The 15884-nt window shown below is 40.7% G+C and overlaps 3 protein-coding genes across 4 annotated transcripts in view; all 3 read right to left on the bottom strand.

The window, feature by feature from the left end:
- The window catches only part of PSTK (phosphoseryl-tRNA kinase), a 69865-nt gene that overhangs the window by 51290 nt on the left and 2691 nt on the right, over positions 1–15884 (bottom strand). The window lies entirely within an intron of this gene.
- On the bottom strand, positions 135–10825 carry LOC309370533 (CUB and zona pellucida-like domain-containing protein 1). 2 transcript variants are annotated; one of them, XM_081912366.1, is made up of 9 exons: positions 10768–10825; positions 9331–9484; positions 7853–8067; positions 7224–7377; positions 6077–6297; positions 5255–5427; positions 3417–3799; positions 1953–2221; positions 135–1327 (listed from the first exon to the last, which is right to left on the bottom strand). In XM_081912366.1, exons 1-9 carry the CDS (start codon positions 10778–10780, stop codon positions 1155–1157), a joined length of 1755 nt encoding a protein of 584 aa, XP_081768492.1. In that variant the 5' UTR covers positions 10781–10825; the 3' UTR covers positions 135–1154. The 2 variants fall into 2 exon arrangements, with proteins under 2 accessions (XP_081768492.1, XP_081768491.1); XM_081912365.1 differs by lacking the exon at positions 10768–10825 and adding an exon at positions 10165–10750.
- LOC309369467 (scavenger receptor cysteine-rich domain-containing protein DMBT1-like) lies at positions 12399–15102 on the bottom strand. The gene is made up of 4 exons (XM_081910257.1): positions 15036–15102; positions 14112–14287; positions 13351–13727; positions 12399–12905 (listed from the first exon to the last, which is right to left on the bottom strand). Exons 2-4 carry the CDS (start codon positions 14259–14261, stop codon positions 12677–12679), a joined length of 756 nt encoding a protein of 251 aa, XP_081766383.1. The 5' UTR covers positions 14262–14287; positions 15036–15102; the 3' UTR covers positions 12399–12676.

The following is a 15884-nucleotide window of genomic DNA, read 5'->3' as shown; positions in this document are numbered from 1 at the left end:
TTTTCAGGCAGTGACCAATTTACACACTTCCAATTGTCACACGACTGCACCTGCGTACATTGCAGTGACCTGGAAGGGACCAGAACGGGGGGCGTGGGCATAACAGGGTGAAGCAGGCTTACGTGTCCTCTGCTGTCATGCACAATGACCGGAAACACAACCCCCCTGCAAATTGGGGGTTGCCTGTATTCATTTATTTACATATATGAAGAGCCTTATTTTTGGAGAAGTGCAGATGTCTTCAATATAGGGGTGGGTGTTTTATCTTGGCTTGTCTGCCACACCGGTTCCTAGATGGTTCTTCTAAGGTCTGTTCCATTTCTTATCCATCATTCACTCATTCCCTTTGGCTGGCGCTGCAATATGCCGCACATGTTTGAGCACACTGTTCCAGAATTAGAATTGCACATAAGGTGATATGAGTTTCTCTGGTCTTACAACAGGAACCGGCACAATTTCTAACAGTATAAGGTGCTTGGTTCTTTTGTGTTTTTGTCACATTAATTCACATTCTGCTTAGAAAACCAAGTAGAAACAGATAGCTTGAGTGCCTGTACATCTGCATAAATGACCAAGTTGAAATCGTGGATCCTAAGAAGTGAAGGAAAAATATCTCCCATCCCCTCCTCCCCTATAGCCTCTTGCACACCCCTGAAAAGCCACTCCAAAGCCGCCTCCTGAAAAAAATGGGGCACTTGTTGCTGCTGGGGGCATGAGGGAACCTGAGATTTTCCTGCAATGAAATTTCTTTATGGCAAGTTAGCTGAAGATTAATGTCTGACTTGGGGCAGTTCTCCCCCACTCCCTCAGAGGTCCCCAACACCCCATCTCCCAGAGAAGCTCTTTGTGGAGGTGTGCTGGTGGATGCAGAGGAGAGAAGAATCTAGGAAACTTCCATGAGCTAACTTACCTTAAAATCCTAGTCAGAAGTACATTTTGCAGTTTCTCACCCATTTATCCTTCCCAGATAAGTTTAATTTCCCTTAAACCCAGTGGTGGACAACATCTCTGTGATGATTTTATAGGCTATACTTAATCTCTTCCCCCTTTTCCATACATCATATTTTAAAGGTAAGATTGATGAAAACACAGATCTTCCAGTGTGTCTACATAAACTTAGGGTTCAGACTGAAGCAGGGAACGGGAGTGCTCTGTTAAGGGCTCTGCAACTTCTGGTATCTGTAGCCTGGTTCTCGAGTGAATAAACGCTTCGCTGCCAGACCAGCCAGGAGGACAGCATTTGCAGCCAACACAACAAACGTAAGGGTATACAGGCTCTTGGATGGTGTATTCTGGCTTTCCTCTGGATGAACTTGAATAGAAGAATCTGAATGTAAAAAGCAGAAAACAAATGGGAGAGTAAAATATAGTTCAAAAATTTATTACCTCTATACCAGCATGTACATGTACACACCCACCCACACACCTGTATAATCATTGGGAAAATATCCCTTTCACTTTCATTCATTTGCTAGATCAAGTGAGAGATTGTTGAGGACGAAGGACACTGCTTTCCTGCAATTTGATGGCGATGTTATAAATGTTCATTTTCCATGTCCCTCTTCCCTTCCCGTTTCCCTTTTATGTCATGCATTTTACACTGTAACTGTGCAAGCAGGGACTGTCTTGTTTTATTTAACTGATTGCATAGTAGCCAGCATGGGATGCTTTTCAGCTGAAGAATGGCACATAAAGGCTCACAATAACAAATGAGTAAATAAATCAGTGTTGGGGGACCTGTGGTCCTCTAGGTACTGTTGGATCCAAACCCCTTCAGCTCCAACCCACATCGCCAATGGGATGAAGAGAGTTGGACTAACAAAAACTTGTGGAGAGCCATGGGTTCCCCATCGTTTCTTTTACTGATAGTGTTTTAAGAACAGGGATATCTGTGTATATAAGATCACCCAAAGAAGCACCAGAAGGCAGTCTTCTTCTTGCAATATACACACCTGAGCGATCCATATAGCTGAGATCTCTCTTCAGGAGGATCGGTCCCACTGCAGCCTCCCCTTTCCATGTGTAGGAGGAAAGCTCTCTCTTATGTCGAGGGCGACAACCTTTGGTGCAGCGAGAATCAGGAGCCTTGCTGTCACAAATCAAAACTTCGCACCGGAGGTAAACAGATGGCTGATAGCGTAGGAACCTGAAGGAATTGAACCGGAATCTCCCATAATGTTCAAGGACCGGATAAGCCACGTAAGTGTCGTCTTCTGCGCATCTGCAATAGAATGTCCACATCACTTTATAATGATCAGCAGTCGCTTGGTCCTGTTTGCAGTAATATTAGATGTTTACCAGATAGGATGTTGATGGACTGATGTTTTAAGTGAAGAAAATGTGGAAAACAAATTACTCTGTGAATCTGACACAGGACCACCTTGCCATCGGCTTTACAGAAATAGCCAATTGAATAGAGGTTTGGCCTAGTGGCCTGCATTTTTTTTGCAATTGTATCTGTTTTAATCATTGTATTTTGAATTGTTTTCACCTGCCTGGGAATTTAAGATTAAGGATGGGTAATAGTAACTTGAATTATTGACCACCACCATCATCATCATAGCATCAGTATTGGGCAGTATAAAGAGATTAGCTATAAGGACACAGTCCGTAATAGAATACTCCCCACCTGTTGGTAGATAATTTTATTATTGCTATTATTATTTATTAGATTTATACTCCGTACCTTCTTCCAGAGGAGCCCAGGATGGAATACACAGTGATACTAATGCAACTGAAACTTCTTTAAAAAGTTTAAAACAATATACTAAAACAGTTTAATACCACTAAAAGCAATCACCTACTCTCAAACTAATGATTTCAAGGTTGCAAGGGTCCAAAACCTAGGTAAACAGGAACACTATAGAAATTTCCCTATAAGTTAATCATGGCAGCAATGGATGTCCCTCACTAAGGAGTACATTCCGCAAATGTTTACAAACACTTTCCTTCACCACACTTCCTGTTCCCTGAGTCTCAGTCTTCTGGACTGTATTTTAGCCATGATAAACTACATAAATATATGTGCTTCTGATACTTGAGTCTCATTTTACCCTACAGTTTTTGTGATACTTCAAAAACGTACAGTTTTGCGTACACACACCACAACACCGTATTTCCGTTCTTTTCTCATTGGTCCACTGCTATGCAGGCTCCTTTAGTCTCAAATTAGCCCCATTTGTTTTCTTGTCCCACCCACATTCTCCAAGCCTTCTGACATGCTGCTCCCTATGGCCAAAACCCCCCACTTATCTCCTCTGTTCATCAAACTGTTCATCAAACTCTTCCATTGCCAACTTACAATCTCCACTATCCCTTAGTTTTCTTTAAGGGTAGAAATTGTGTCACTTCTTCACATTTGAATCCACCAAGAAGGACTTTAATTGTAAATGCCAACCATACCGAACGGCACTCACCCGCTTTTGACCAATTCATATTTTGGTGATGTAGAATCAAGGTTTGGTGACGCAGTGCAGGTATCCACAAACACTAACAGATTGGCGTCACTGGAATGCAGACTGACTTGTGCATAGAGTGTTTGGTTCAAGTCCACAAAGTATGGTGAATCAAGCATTTGGGAGAAAGAATCGGAATCGTAGAAGGCCATGCTGAGATTGAATCTCCCTAAAGCACTTTCATCATCATTTTCTACATTTTTTGTTTCATACATGACTTCTACAGTTGAATTGTTTTCCATTATACACCTCACAATGAGGTCAACCTGTTTGTGGCGGGTAATCACATTGCCATTTGGGGAAGCAGTGATGCTGTTGGTGTAAGTGATCGTGTGGTTTTCTCCCTGTGTAAGACAGAAACAAAACATTACCCACTTTCCTTTTGGGGAAGAAAGGATATTGCAATGAAGAAGAGCACGCAGTGGGTCTTGGCTCAAGTTTTGGAATATAAAAACTACAACAAAGTCATCACATGCTAGCGTTAGTCAGGCACATCTTTAAATGATTACAGAATGGCCCAGCCTTTTGAGTTCAGCCTCTTAGGTATTTAGCAGTTTCTGCACTGGAAGACAGATCCAAATGTCTGTATGCAGTAGCTAATCTGTATTCTATGTTTTGGGGTCAGCATAAGATAGGGAAGTGGAGTAGAGGGGAGGAGACACACCAGCACTTGCCACAGTATTGCTAATCTGTTAATTCACTTTTTATGCTTTCTATGCTCCGGTGTGGGACGCGGGTGGCGCTGTGGTCTAAACCACAGAGCCTAGGACTTGCCAATCAGAAGGTAGGCGGTTCAAATCCCTGCGATGGGGTGAGCTCCCGTTGCTCGGTCCCTGCTCCTGCCAACCTAGCAGTTCGAAAGCACGTCAAAGTGCAAGTAGATAAATAGGTACCGCTCTGGTGGGAAGGTAAACGGCATTTTCGTGCGCTGCTCTGGTTCACCAGAAGCGGCTTAGTCATGCTGGCCACATGTACGCTGGCTCCCTCGGCCAATAAAGCAAGATGAGCGCCGCAACCCCAGAGTCGGTCACAACTGGACCTAATGGTCAGGGGTCCCTTTATCTTTACCTTTTATGCTCTGGTGTGCATTTGTCATTATAAGAAATGCAACCCACAGTCCTAGAAAAGAAAAAGGATGTATGTCCTAGGGGACATTTACTTCTGAGGAAACGAGTGGTGGATTGGACTGCCCTCTGTCCAGTCCATGGAGCTCATTTCATAATGCATGCCTATTCAGAAACAAGCTCCTTTGAATTACCTGGGACTTACTCCTATTATGCAAGTGTGTATAGGATTGCAGTTTTAAATGTCTAATATTTGGATCATAAGCACAGGGATGTGAACCTTAAGTTCTATTCATTTCAGTGAATCTTACTGAAGATATTCCAGCAGAATCCTACATATACCAATGAAAAGAAAGGAGCAAATCTTAGCCTGGTTTGTTCTGTGACATTTATGTTTCTGAGATACTTCTGTGGTGTTCTTCATGATATACTTTCTTATTATCCACCTCTCTGATTCTGATGGTGCTGATTTTCCCAGGCAATCCCAACGAAGTGGAGAAAAAATGTTAAGATAAGTTCAAAATTTGTCTGGGTAGCTCAGGCTTAAGTGCCTCTGGATGTTTTTGTGTAGGTAGATAAGAGTGGCCTGGAACAGGACAGACTTGGGTCCAGTCCTTGTAAGCTAGACTGTCAGGAGGCAAGCAAGACAAGAAACAAGATGGTTTGGCATAATGTGAGCTCAAAGGAACAGTTCACAGCAGTATGGTTTGACTGTTTTGTTTTGGTTATTTTTACCGTTTTAACTGTTCCGCAGCTGTTGAGTGGAAAAGAAAATGTCACTGGGTTTAACGCAACTGGTCTGCAAGACGGGTCATTTAGCGTCAAGTCCTTTTCATCATAGCCAAGTGCATCCAAATAGGATTTGCTGAGAATAACTGTCATCATGTCTGAAGAACAACTGATGGATTCTGACAATATAAGGAGGGAGGAAAGCAAAGAATAAAATACAATTCATACAGAACTGTCTCTGCTGTGGTAATGTCCTAGTTATTCTTTGTGGGCTCTAGCACTGCCTCCTTTTGCACGGGCAACAAAATTCACACTGCAAGGACTACAATGCAGTGTCAAAGTTCATTCTTTGCAGAGGATAAGTAATTGCTTAAATTGGCCTAATGAAGTTCTTTCAATAACTAGTGGGGTATGTCCCTCTCTAATCAGTTCCAATCAGCAGCTTAACACAGGCATTTTGTATGAAATATATTTTCTGAACAGTCTTCAAAAGCAGCCTCTTGCCCAACACATTGCAGTAGTCCATTCTAGGTGTTACCAGAGCATGGATCATAATTGTGCAACTGGCTACGAAAGGAGCAGACATCCCTAACTGTCACATGGTTTTGCAGAATTTCAATCCCAGAGCATATGAAAAAGGCAAATTTGACCAGACTGCCTGCCCTGTTTCAGAGACTAGAGAAGATGCTATAGATCATATTCCTCTCTGCTTATTTGTACATACCACATTAATTAAAAGATCGGCATGTCTTCCATATAATGAATCTTCAGTCTCTCTATATACACACACAAAACAGTCAGGAATCATTCTAGAGAAATGAGACTTACTGTTGGGCTCTGGTGTTGGTATTGGTTCACTTGTGTAGTGAGCAGAAAAGCCCTTGTATGAATTGGCATAGTCTGTAGACAATGCAACGGTCATCGCATTGGAAGAAGACTGAAATGCAGCAGATTTGCGCCCACACACTTGTTCGATTAAGCCAGAGTCCGTTGTTGCACCATCATAGATGGCAAGGAAATCAAATCTGCATTTGTCATCTAGTTCTAGACTACAGACATAAAGAAAAATGTCAAATAACTGATGGTAGCAACAGCAGCAGCAGTTTTTATTTTCATCTATGTGGTTCTTCAGGGACGCGGGTGGCGCTGTGGGTAAAAGCCTCAGTGTCTAGGACTTGCCGATCGAAAGGTCGGCAGTTCGAATCCCCGTGACGGGGTGCGCTCCCGTTGCTCGGTCCCAGCGCCTGCCAACCTAGCAGTTCGAAAGCACCCCCGGGTGCAAGTAGATAAATAGGTACCGCTTTATAGCGGGAAGGTAAACGGCGTTCCGTGTGCTGTGCTGGCTCGCCAGATGCAGCTTTGTCACGCTGGCCACGTGACCCGGAAGTGTCTCCGGACAGCGCTGGCCCCCGGCCTCTTAAGTGAGATGGGCGCACAACCCTAGAGTCGGACACAACTGGCCCGTACGGGCAGGGGTACCTTTACCTTATGTGGTTCTTCAGTGACTTCCAGGTAACACACCTTAACTTTTATTATTTTTAAAAATATCCTAACCGTTTTCCAAAAGAAGCCCAGAATGGTTCTTATCCTGTTTTACCCTGTAGACTAAATGGTAGAGACTAGCCCATGGTCACCCAATGAGCTTTCCGGATGAGGGGGGATGTGAACCTGGGTCTGGTGCTCTAACCACTACACCACACTGGTTGTTGATGACACGGTCTCCCCCCTCCAGTAGTACAGTATGTCATTACATTTTCATGATGAGCAGGGGCAGGGCTATATAACATCATGAAGATGCATAAGGATACCACACAAAACTCAACGTTTTAGCTGGGATCCAAAGAGCTGCATAGGCTCATGCGAGGGCCTTGTGTTAGGCCAAATGAATACTTGATTTTCCCATGTTTTGCTTGTTGATCTATACAATTTCATCCCCAATAAGGTAAGTTGATATGAAATATGAAAGTATACTTGCAAAATGTCATTGAAAGTTAAATTTATCTTGGAATTTTCTTCTGTTTGAATGTGCCATACACAATATGCAAATTCTGGATGTGGCTTGGGGTAATTGGGGCTGACGAATGATCCAACTGGGCCAGTAAGGTGACCCCCACAGTTTTCAATTTCGGCTGTGAAATAAACAGTCACCAGTTATATTTATCATACTAATATTGTACAAAAGAAAATGAAGAATCAACCAGAAGTAGGCCATTCTCCTGAATATCTATGACCCACAGATATTTAGCATTACAGCTGCTAAATGGACATTCTTCAACGGCTCATTGGCAAATCATCATGCGCTGGCTCGGCCTTTGACATGCTTGAAGCGTATGTGACAAATGTCTATAAAAATATAGTTCACTTGGAAAGTACAAATTCTGGAGGGTTTCCTTGTTAAGCCTTTTACAGCAAGCATGACAAGGTCTGGATTCTTAACTTAAAGTGGCATGTGAGAGTGGAATACACAGGATAATAGAAGGGCAATAAAAGGGCAATGATAATAGAAGGCTTGTTAAATACTGACTAGCTAGGCAAGCTGATTCATTTTCAAGAATTTCCCCCCTTATTGTCACTTATGTTCGATGATGTTCGATGATGACTCACGTGAATCTGGTGAGATGAAGTAATAAAATGCAAATATGGTCCGTGTAAATTCTGTGGAGTCTGTTGATATGCGAAATGTTAAGGAGCCAGAAGAAGAGTGGAAGATGGGAACAGATATGTGGGTTTTGCACACTTGTCCCAAGAGAGGCGCATCCGTTGAAGGGCCATCATATATTGCAATATTTTCTCTGTCACATGTAGATGATGGATTGAATCTGGAGCGGCAGGGGAAAGACACCACTATTTAATAAATATATCAGAGGATCCAGCTTAACTTGTATTACTTCCGTCGACTCAGAAGTACACCCCCTTATGCTCAATAGGGCTTAGTCTTGGGTAAATGTGTTCATTTATTTCTGGCACGTATAAAACACCAAATTTATCATTTCCCCTGTGCACTTCGCAAATTTAAAAACAGTTTAAAAAATGGACGGTATTGAGTTACGTTTTTGCACTAGTGCAAGTAATAGTACTAGCACAAATAGGTTTCCTTCCCTCTCCTTCCTCTGAGTATGCGCTGTGCCATCCCCAGATCAGTTCTGGAGGGTCAAGTGAACAGATTTCCATCCAGGGAGGGGAAGTGCCATTGCAAAAGTGGAAATCCACTGACGGAACAATTTGCTGAACGCTACATTGAATACAGGATTGCAGCTTTGGAATTCTAAATGAACAAAAGTGTTTGTTTGTTTGTTTGTTTGTTTGTTGTGATTTAACAACAAGAAGCCATTTTGGAAAGTCCAGTTCCATAAGTGGTTCACTTTCTGCCGTGGAAGGCAGCTATTTGAAAATCACAAAGATACACAAAGACTAAAAGTAAAGGTAAGAAGACTAGCATTAGAGTCACACACACAGACACACACACACCTACCTTGAATGTTAGCTAAAAATAAGTACCTGCCATTGGCTATAATTCCCTGTGAATATAGTGCGATGTTTCCTTATCTCTTGCTATCCTTCCTTTCTATAGTTTACCTATGACACCTGCGGGTGTAGGGTGCTATACAAATTCAATAAATAATAAAAATAAAATAAGGCCTGAGAAATTAATGTGGGGGAAAAAACAATTTTAGATGCAAGTGCCAATAAGGGCTGTGAGGGGGCTAATACTTCCTTGAATCGAAAGCACCTTTGTGGCATGTGGAACTATCTGTAACCTAGTTTGGAATACTTGAAGTATACATTTTAACCTTTCAAATTGTTGTAGATATAATGTATTCCTTCCTTTTAATGAGATTGGAGCACATGATGTGTTATTTTATGGTTTTTAAGATTATGAGAATATTTGAAATATATACTGTGGCAAATAAACTATTTTTTAAAAAAAGAAAAGAAAAACTAGCTGTTGGTACAACCTTCTAAAATTCAGTCTTATCAGTGTACTTTAGCTGTTCTTCAATGAATCTCAAAGTACTTGAAAATTAATCCCAAATATGTGTTTTTCAGCTGTACTGTTCAGAACCCATTTAAAGAATACTCACTCATAGGAAGAGAAGATGAGTCGGATTGTTTCATTCACATGCACTGTTGTATTAACATCTCTCTGTATTTGCCAGATACAATTTTCATTTGCCTTGAGTGTAAGCGGCAGTGCTTTATAGTTATTGTTCAGGATACCACCACATGCACTTTTTGCTATTTTTATAAAATCAGAAACCATTGGTTAATCTCAGTAATATTTTATGGAAGACCTTGGCCTAAAACATCTAATGATCAATCACTAGTAATGATAAATATAGATCTCATAGACCTCTCAAAACAGCCATTTAATCATTTTATTGCATGCATTACAATATGCTTTGAATTAGAGCACCACAACAGTTGTTCTTCCAGCTGTAGACAAAATCCTTATCAACTGTTGCAGTCAAATATAATTTAAGCTGCTTTCCCTGTTCCTGAGCATCACTGTTTAATTTCCTAAAGTAGCAATTTGGATTTTTTAAATGCTTTGCAAAATGTGGAAATGCCAAACCAAGTATGAAAATTTAAAGTGACCATCACAGGGTGTTGTTGTTGCTTTTACCTACCCGGAATAAAATACTTTGTGTATATATATTTATATATATGCAATGTAAACAGTTAGATATTTGGTTGCCAAACATTGTTGCCAAAAAACATCTGGAAACAATTCAGAGAAAATGAGAAAATGATTCCCATTCTTAAATCATGCCCAGTGAAATCAACAGGATTCAGGTTCTAAAACTGCAGACTTTGTTTAACATTTAAAGCAAACATTGTGATTTAGAAGCAGTTGCATCCTAAGAGTGCATGGCTTTAAATCAATTTTTTAAAAAAAGGTTTTGAAACTTCCATACCTTGGATTTCGTTCAGCTTATTTTCAGAAAGAGTCGAACCAAATAAAAGTGCCAAGAAAATGCATTGCCTGAAAGCTTCCATTTTGCTGAAGGCAGGAGGTCACTTTTCCTGGCCCTTTTTATATCTCTTCTTATTTCATAATCATTCTGGCTCACATGGTTCGATAACAGCTTGCATAATCTTTGCAGATCTTACTGGTGCTTTGAGCTGCGGCCGGAAATACCTGTGAGAAGGCCACAGGTGTTGCATGACATGCTAGGTGTGCTAGATAAGCAGGGGTGGGCAGCTTGTGTTGTGTTATCTTCTGTGAAAATGAACACGTAAAAACCAAAGACCTTGAAGGTCCACCAACAAGAGCCAGTTGTAAAATAGAGGTTCAGGAGGGAAGGCACAATTTAACAGTTATGGGAAGGGGGCCTCTGAGCACATGGTCAGCCCAAAACAAATATACCCCTCCAGGTTTGTCCCTAAACATTCTTTCAGTTTTTGCGTGTTTTGCAGTTGCTCAACGTCACTCATTGCGCCAGAACTGACCTAGAGTGCAACCCTTCTTTGGTGAGAGATGGGGAAGGAGTGGCTATGTTGCTGTATACACATTATACCTTCCGTGCACATTCAAAGCACAATTTGGCCCCTCCAAGAATTCTGGGCACCATAGTTTGTTAAGGATTGCTGGGAGCTGTAGCTCTGTGAGGGATAAACTACATTGCCCAGAATCCTTTGGGGGAAAGAATGTGCTGGGAACGTCCTTGAAAGGCATGGCATGCGTGCAGCCCATGTCGCCGTAGATGAAGGTGGGTGAATGAGTGGGTTGTCAATTAGGCTTAGTGTGTTTTTGTAGGCTAAACATTGCTGTTTAATAACTGGTTGACCAGGGATTAGATATCTGTACGGCTGGTGGGAATGCATGATAGTAAGACCGGGATAAGGACAATGTATTTGGGAGAAGTTACTGGGCAGGGAAGTGTGTTGCAGCTTCTATCATCATTATTTTATTTTATTAGGAATGATGCAATTTTGTGTTTGTTGTATATGATATTTATCCACAATCTTCTTCTAAGAGAATGCTCTATTTTTCTTTTAAATATGCCACTTTAGATGCGCATTTTATACTTGACCTTTACTGGTATTATTTTATTTTGAAATCTTGCAGTGTTATGTTTGCTGCTTTAATTTAGGCTGAAAACTGCTTCGATATTCTTTCAAAATTATATATAAAATGATATAGGAATGACTTAAGTAAATAAGAGAGAGAAGTTCTTTTTAAATTTAAGACTAGAGGAATGCAGGAGAATATCAAGGGGAAGAGTTCTGTGCTATGTGCTATGACGACAAAGGTCCTTGTTACAGGTTTTCCATGATACCAGCCAATGAGCCTGCCAGAGTCACAGATGCGATGCTATCCAAAGCCTGAGGCACATTGCATTAGATAGTATATGTGTGTGCGCATACTGGTGTGTGCATATGTACACTTGTACAGATATTCAAGGCAAATTTTCAAGGTGGAATGATGCAATGTGTTTTCTGATTAGAAAGCTAATGCAGCTGTGTAAACATAAGCAAATCCCTGGTAAAATGGGCATTCAGCTCATCCACCAATGCAGCCTAAATATGTTCATTTTTGCTATTGCTCATATGACTATATACGTGCATATATTCTTTAATACTGTTTATACCATGTGCCACCTGTATAGCTCCAGCAGCAGTGTCTTTGACCTTTGATCAGTTTCCTCCAAGAGCACCTGGATCTGGTCCACAACCAACTGCTCAGTAACCTTGGATGAAAGGTTGCCTGCTTTCAATGGGGTTGCCCAGGTGGCCTGAATGTGTGAATTATGGTATTGATATGATTAGATACGGGACGCGGGTGGCGCTGTGGGTTAAACCACAGAGCCTAGGATTTGCTGATCAGAAGGTTGGCAGTTCGAATCCCCGTGACGGAGTTAGGTCCCATTGCTTGGTCCCTGCTCCTGTCAACCTAGCAGTTCGAAAGCATGTCAAAGTGCAAGTAGAAAAATAGGTACGGCTCCGGCGGGAAGGTAAACAGTGTTTCCGTGCGCTGCTCTGGTTCACCAGAAGTGGCTTGGTCATGCTGGCCACATGACCTGGAAGCTGTACACCGGCTCCCTCGGCCAATAAAGCAAGATGAGTGCCGCAACCCCAGAGTTGGTCACAACTGGACCTAATGGTCAGGGGTCCCTTTACTTTATGATTAGATACAAGGAAACATGTTTTTTTTTGACAGCTAGCTTTATTTGTTTTGCTAAGTCAGTGAGCCAACTAATTGTGATGACTTCAAGCCAAAGGTTTTACAGATCTTTCATATTGACTACAAAGATACCAGATGATCGGAGTTACAAAGGCAGATCAAAGCATGTATTCTGGCATCTGAAGTGCCAGCTTCTCTATGGAACTGTCTACAGTGATGAATTACTTCAAGATAATGCCACAAACAGAGTCATTATGCAAGTATCCTCATTGACCTTGGTGGGCATTGCTAGGTGACACTACTTAATGAAGGTTAAATGGCCCAATAACTTGCACGTGTTCTTGACCAGCGCTTATTTCTCTCTTACGCCTGGGCATGCAGCCTTGGTAACATCGAGATCTAGAGTCATATGCATTGCACACCACAATTTTGCACTGAAGATAAACTGTTGACCATTTGAAGTTGGGTTTAAAGCTGAAGCGGGTGACCCTCTGTCTATAAGAACCTGTATAGGTATAATCTTTAACACACCTGAAAAAAAAATGGAGAAGGAATGATAAGCAATTGCAATTTTGCCCAATAGACACATTGTTGCAAAGCCGTATTCCATAATATAATGCATTTCTGTATGCTATTTTCCAGGAATACACGCATTTATATTCATACTTGACCCCAATATGTGCATTTTTGTACATCATAGAACTGCACTGAGAAATTTAGAGAAGGAAAGTGGAAAGATGAAAAAAAAATCCAGGGAAAGAGGTAGGAGCCAATCATGGCCAAATACAAGGTAGAATCTACAGAGACAAAATAATAAAAGGATGGCTGTGAGGAGCTTAGAGTCCTGGCAGGATAGAGCCAGCTGAAGTGAAAGTTTGACACAGGGTCTGCCCCCCCCCCCCCCCGTGTGTGTTTTCTAATAATTGACCCTGTCCAAAGTATGCAGAAATGTTTGTCAGCTTATTCTCCCCCTTACCCGTTCTGTATTAGAGTATGTGTTGTAGTTGTGAAGTCATGAGGGCTAGGCGAAGCCACACAGGTGTCTACGAAGAATATTTGCCTCCGATTACAGTTAGAGATTTCGACTTCAAAGTTTTTGTTCTGGTTAATCTTCATAAAGTAGGGCATGGAAGCTACTTGGTGTGCGAAGGAAGATGAGTCATAAAATAAAAATTTCATATGGAATAATCCACTTTGCTTTCGGCCTTCTTCCGTGGATTCCATTTCATCTATGTTGTGCGTCAGTTCCTTCATGGCTCTTGGCTCCATTTTGCAGATGAAGATAAACTGAGGATTTACACCAGTTCCACGGCTGCTGACAGTATTGGAGAAACTGCTAACCCCTCCATTGTTCTGTTAAAGCATTAGATTAGGCAAAATAGATTGACAGTAAGTTTAAATATACTGTAGCAAATAAAACCAGAGCAAAAACAAACCAGGAGCTAATCAACAAAGCATAGTTTCCTGGGTCAGATTAAACAGGAAACTACAGTTAATGGAAGACTTATTAGCTAGGTCATTCATGAAAAGAGGAGTGAATGGATTGTATGCATGTCCACGAGCCTTGTTCATACATGGTTTACAAAGCCAATATATGATAATTTGAATGCAAAGGGGCCCCAGGGGGTATAATTTGGCAACTGTATTATTTTTTGAAACTCACATCCTTAAAGTTACTCAAATAAAAGCTATCAAATTATACCAATATGTCTTACGATCAGATATACACTTCCTTACCTCCCGTCTTGTCCCGCAACCATCATATGGTATATAGAATATAAATTCGTCTCTTGTAATCTCAGGTTTGCAGGCTTGGTCACTCAAGTACAGATTGCACTCAGAGCAGCCTTTTGAAGTAAGGTATTCTCTGCCAATAACTGCCTTCATGTATTCGGGCAAACATGTAAGTGTTACTGGACAGGGGAAGGGGAAAAAAATAAGAAGTATTGTTGGATACTATAAGCAAAGAAAATAATAATGTAATGTTGTATACATGCACATATGCCCATCGGTTAAAAGAAACATTCTCACAGTACATTAGATTTCCACTAATTCCTTTCTGTTGTAGCCTATGGTCACTTTATATTGTTTTTTTCAATTATAGTGCTTTATTGGATTGTTTTTAGATAATTTGGTTTTATTTCACCCAGAGGACCTTGATATTTTGATATATGCAATTCTTATATATTTGTTTAGCTTTTTTGAGCTGTGAGCCATATTGTAAAATATAGAGAAGTGCAACATCTGAAGGACCATTAGGTTCCAAACTGTGCATTAGTCCAGCAGGTACTGGTTAGGTCAGTTTGCTTAAAAAGGAGGATCGAACAAAATTCTTATCCATCTCTCTTCCCGGCTATATGTTCTTGTAAATATTATTTCAGTCAACAAGTAGAACCACCTTTCCTTTTCATACTTCACCATGGCCTCAAGCAACAGGGAATGGAGAAGAATGAGAAGGCTAATTTTGAGGCCTTAGGTAAAAACTATACATGGATTCCAGAAATGTTCAAAACAGGAGGTGGGTAGCATTTTTGTCACTGAAGGAGGAAACATCATGGTCCAAGATATTCTTATTTTGCCAAAGGCCCACAAAATGTCTTAGTGAAATGTTTTATAATACATTAATTACGTAAAAAGCAACAATATCATTTTTAACATTACCAGGATCTGTAGTTGTTTCATCCACAGGAGCTATGAAAAAACAAATATGTTGTTGATGATAATGATAATGATGTGATGATGATGATAATAATAATAATAATATTTAGACCCCACCCATCTTGTCAGTTTCCAACACATATAAAAACATAATAAAATACCAGACATTAAAAACCTCCCGACACAGGGCTCCTTCAGATGTCTTCTAAAAGTTGTATAGTTATTTATCTCCTTGATAATAGAAGATAACATATAAAGACTGTTTGTTTATGACATTTTAGGAATATATTTTAGCAATATATTTTAGGAGTGGTACCTAAATGGCTCTCCAACACAAGAGTTATTCCATGGTCAAAAACGCCAGGGTAGGCCCCAGTTTCCTGACAAATACCAGGCATTCCTGGTGTTGTGAGACAGCACATATTTTCAGCTCTAAAAACATGCATGTCTGAATTATTTGTATATCACAAAAATATTAATTATTGTTAATTATTAAAAGGCTTGGGGGGCAGCCTTTGCTGTCATATAAAAAAGGATTGAAATGAAATTACTCATTTTTAAAAGTGGCATACATATTTGCAACATAATAAAAGTTATGCACCACCTGCACTTTTTTATGCTGCTTATTGGCAAATTCCTACCTGAGAAACCCATTCTACAATGTCTACAGAGGTAGGATATTATGAAATCACAAACCTCATGACTCATAATGCTCACCTTAAATACAAGGAAAGCATTACGTCCTTGAGATAAGGTCATCTAGGCTTCCTCATTTGGCTTGCAGAGTGGTTTGGTCCAAACTATGGCTACCTATCAATCACCTAACATCAAGTGATGTCAGGTGTGGAACAG

Source organism: Podarcis melisellensis (genome assembly GCF_964234715.1).
Source record: "Podarcis melisellensis genome assembly, chromosome: 5".
NCBI lineage: Eukaryota > Metazoa > Chordata > Lepidosauria > Squamata > Lacertidae > Podarcis > Podarcis melisellensis.
Note: the sequence above shows the minus strand (reverse complement) of the source record. Positions and strands in the feature narration are given on the sequence as shown.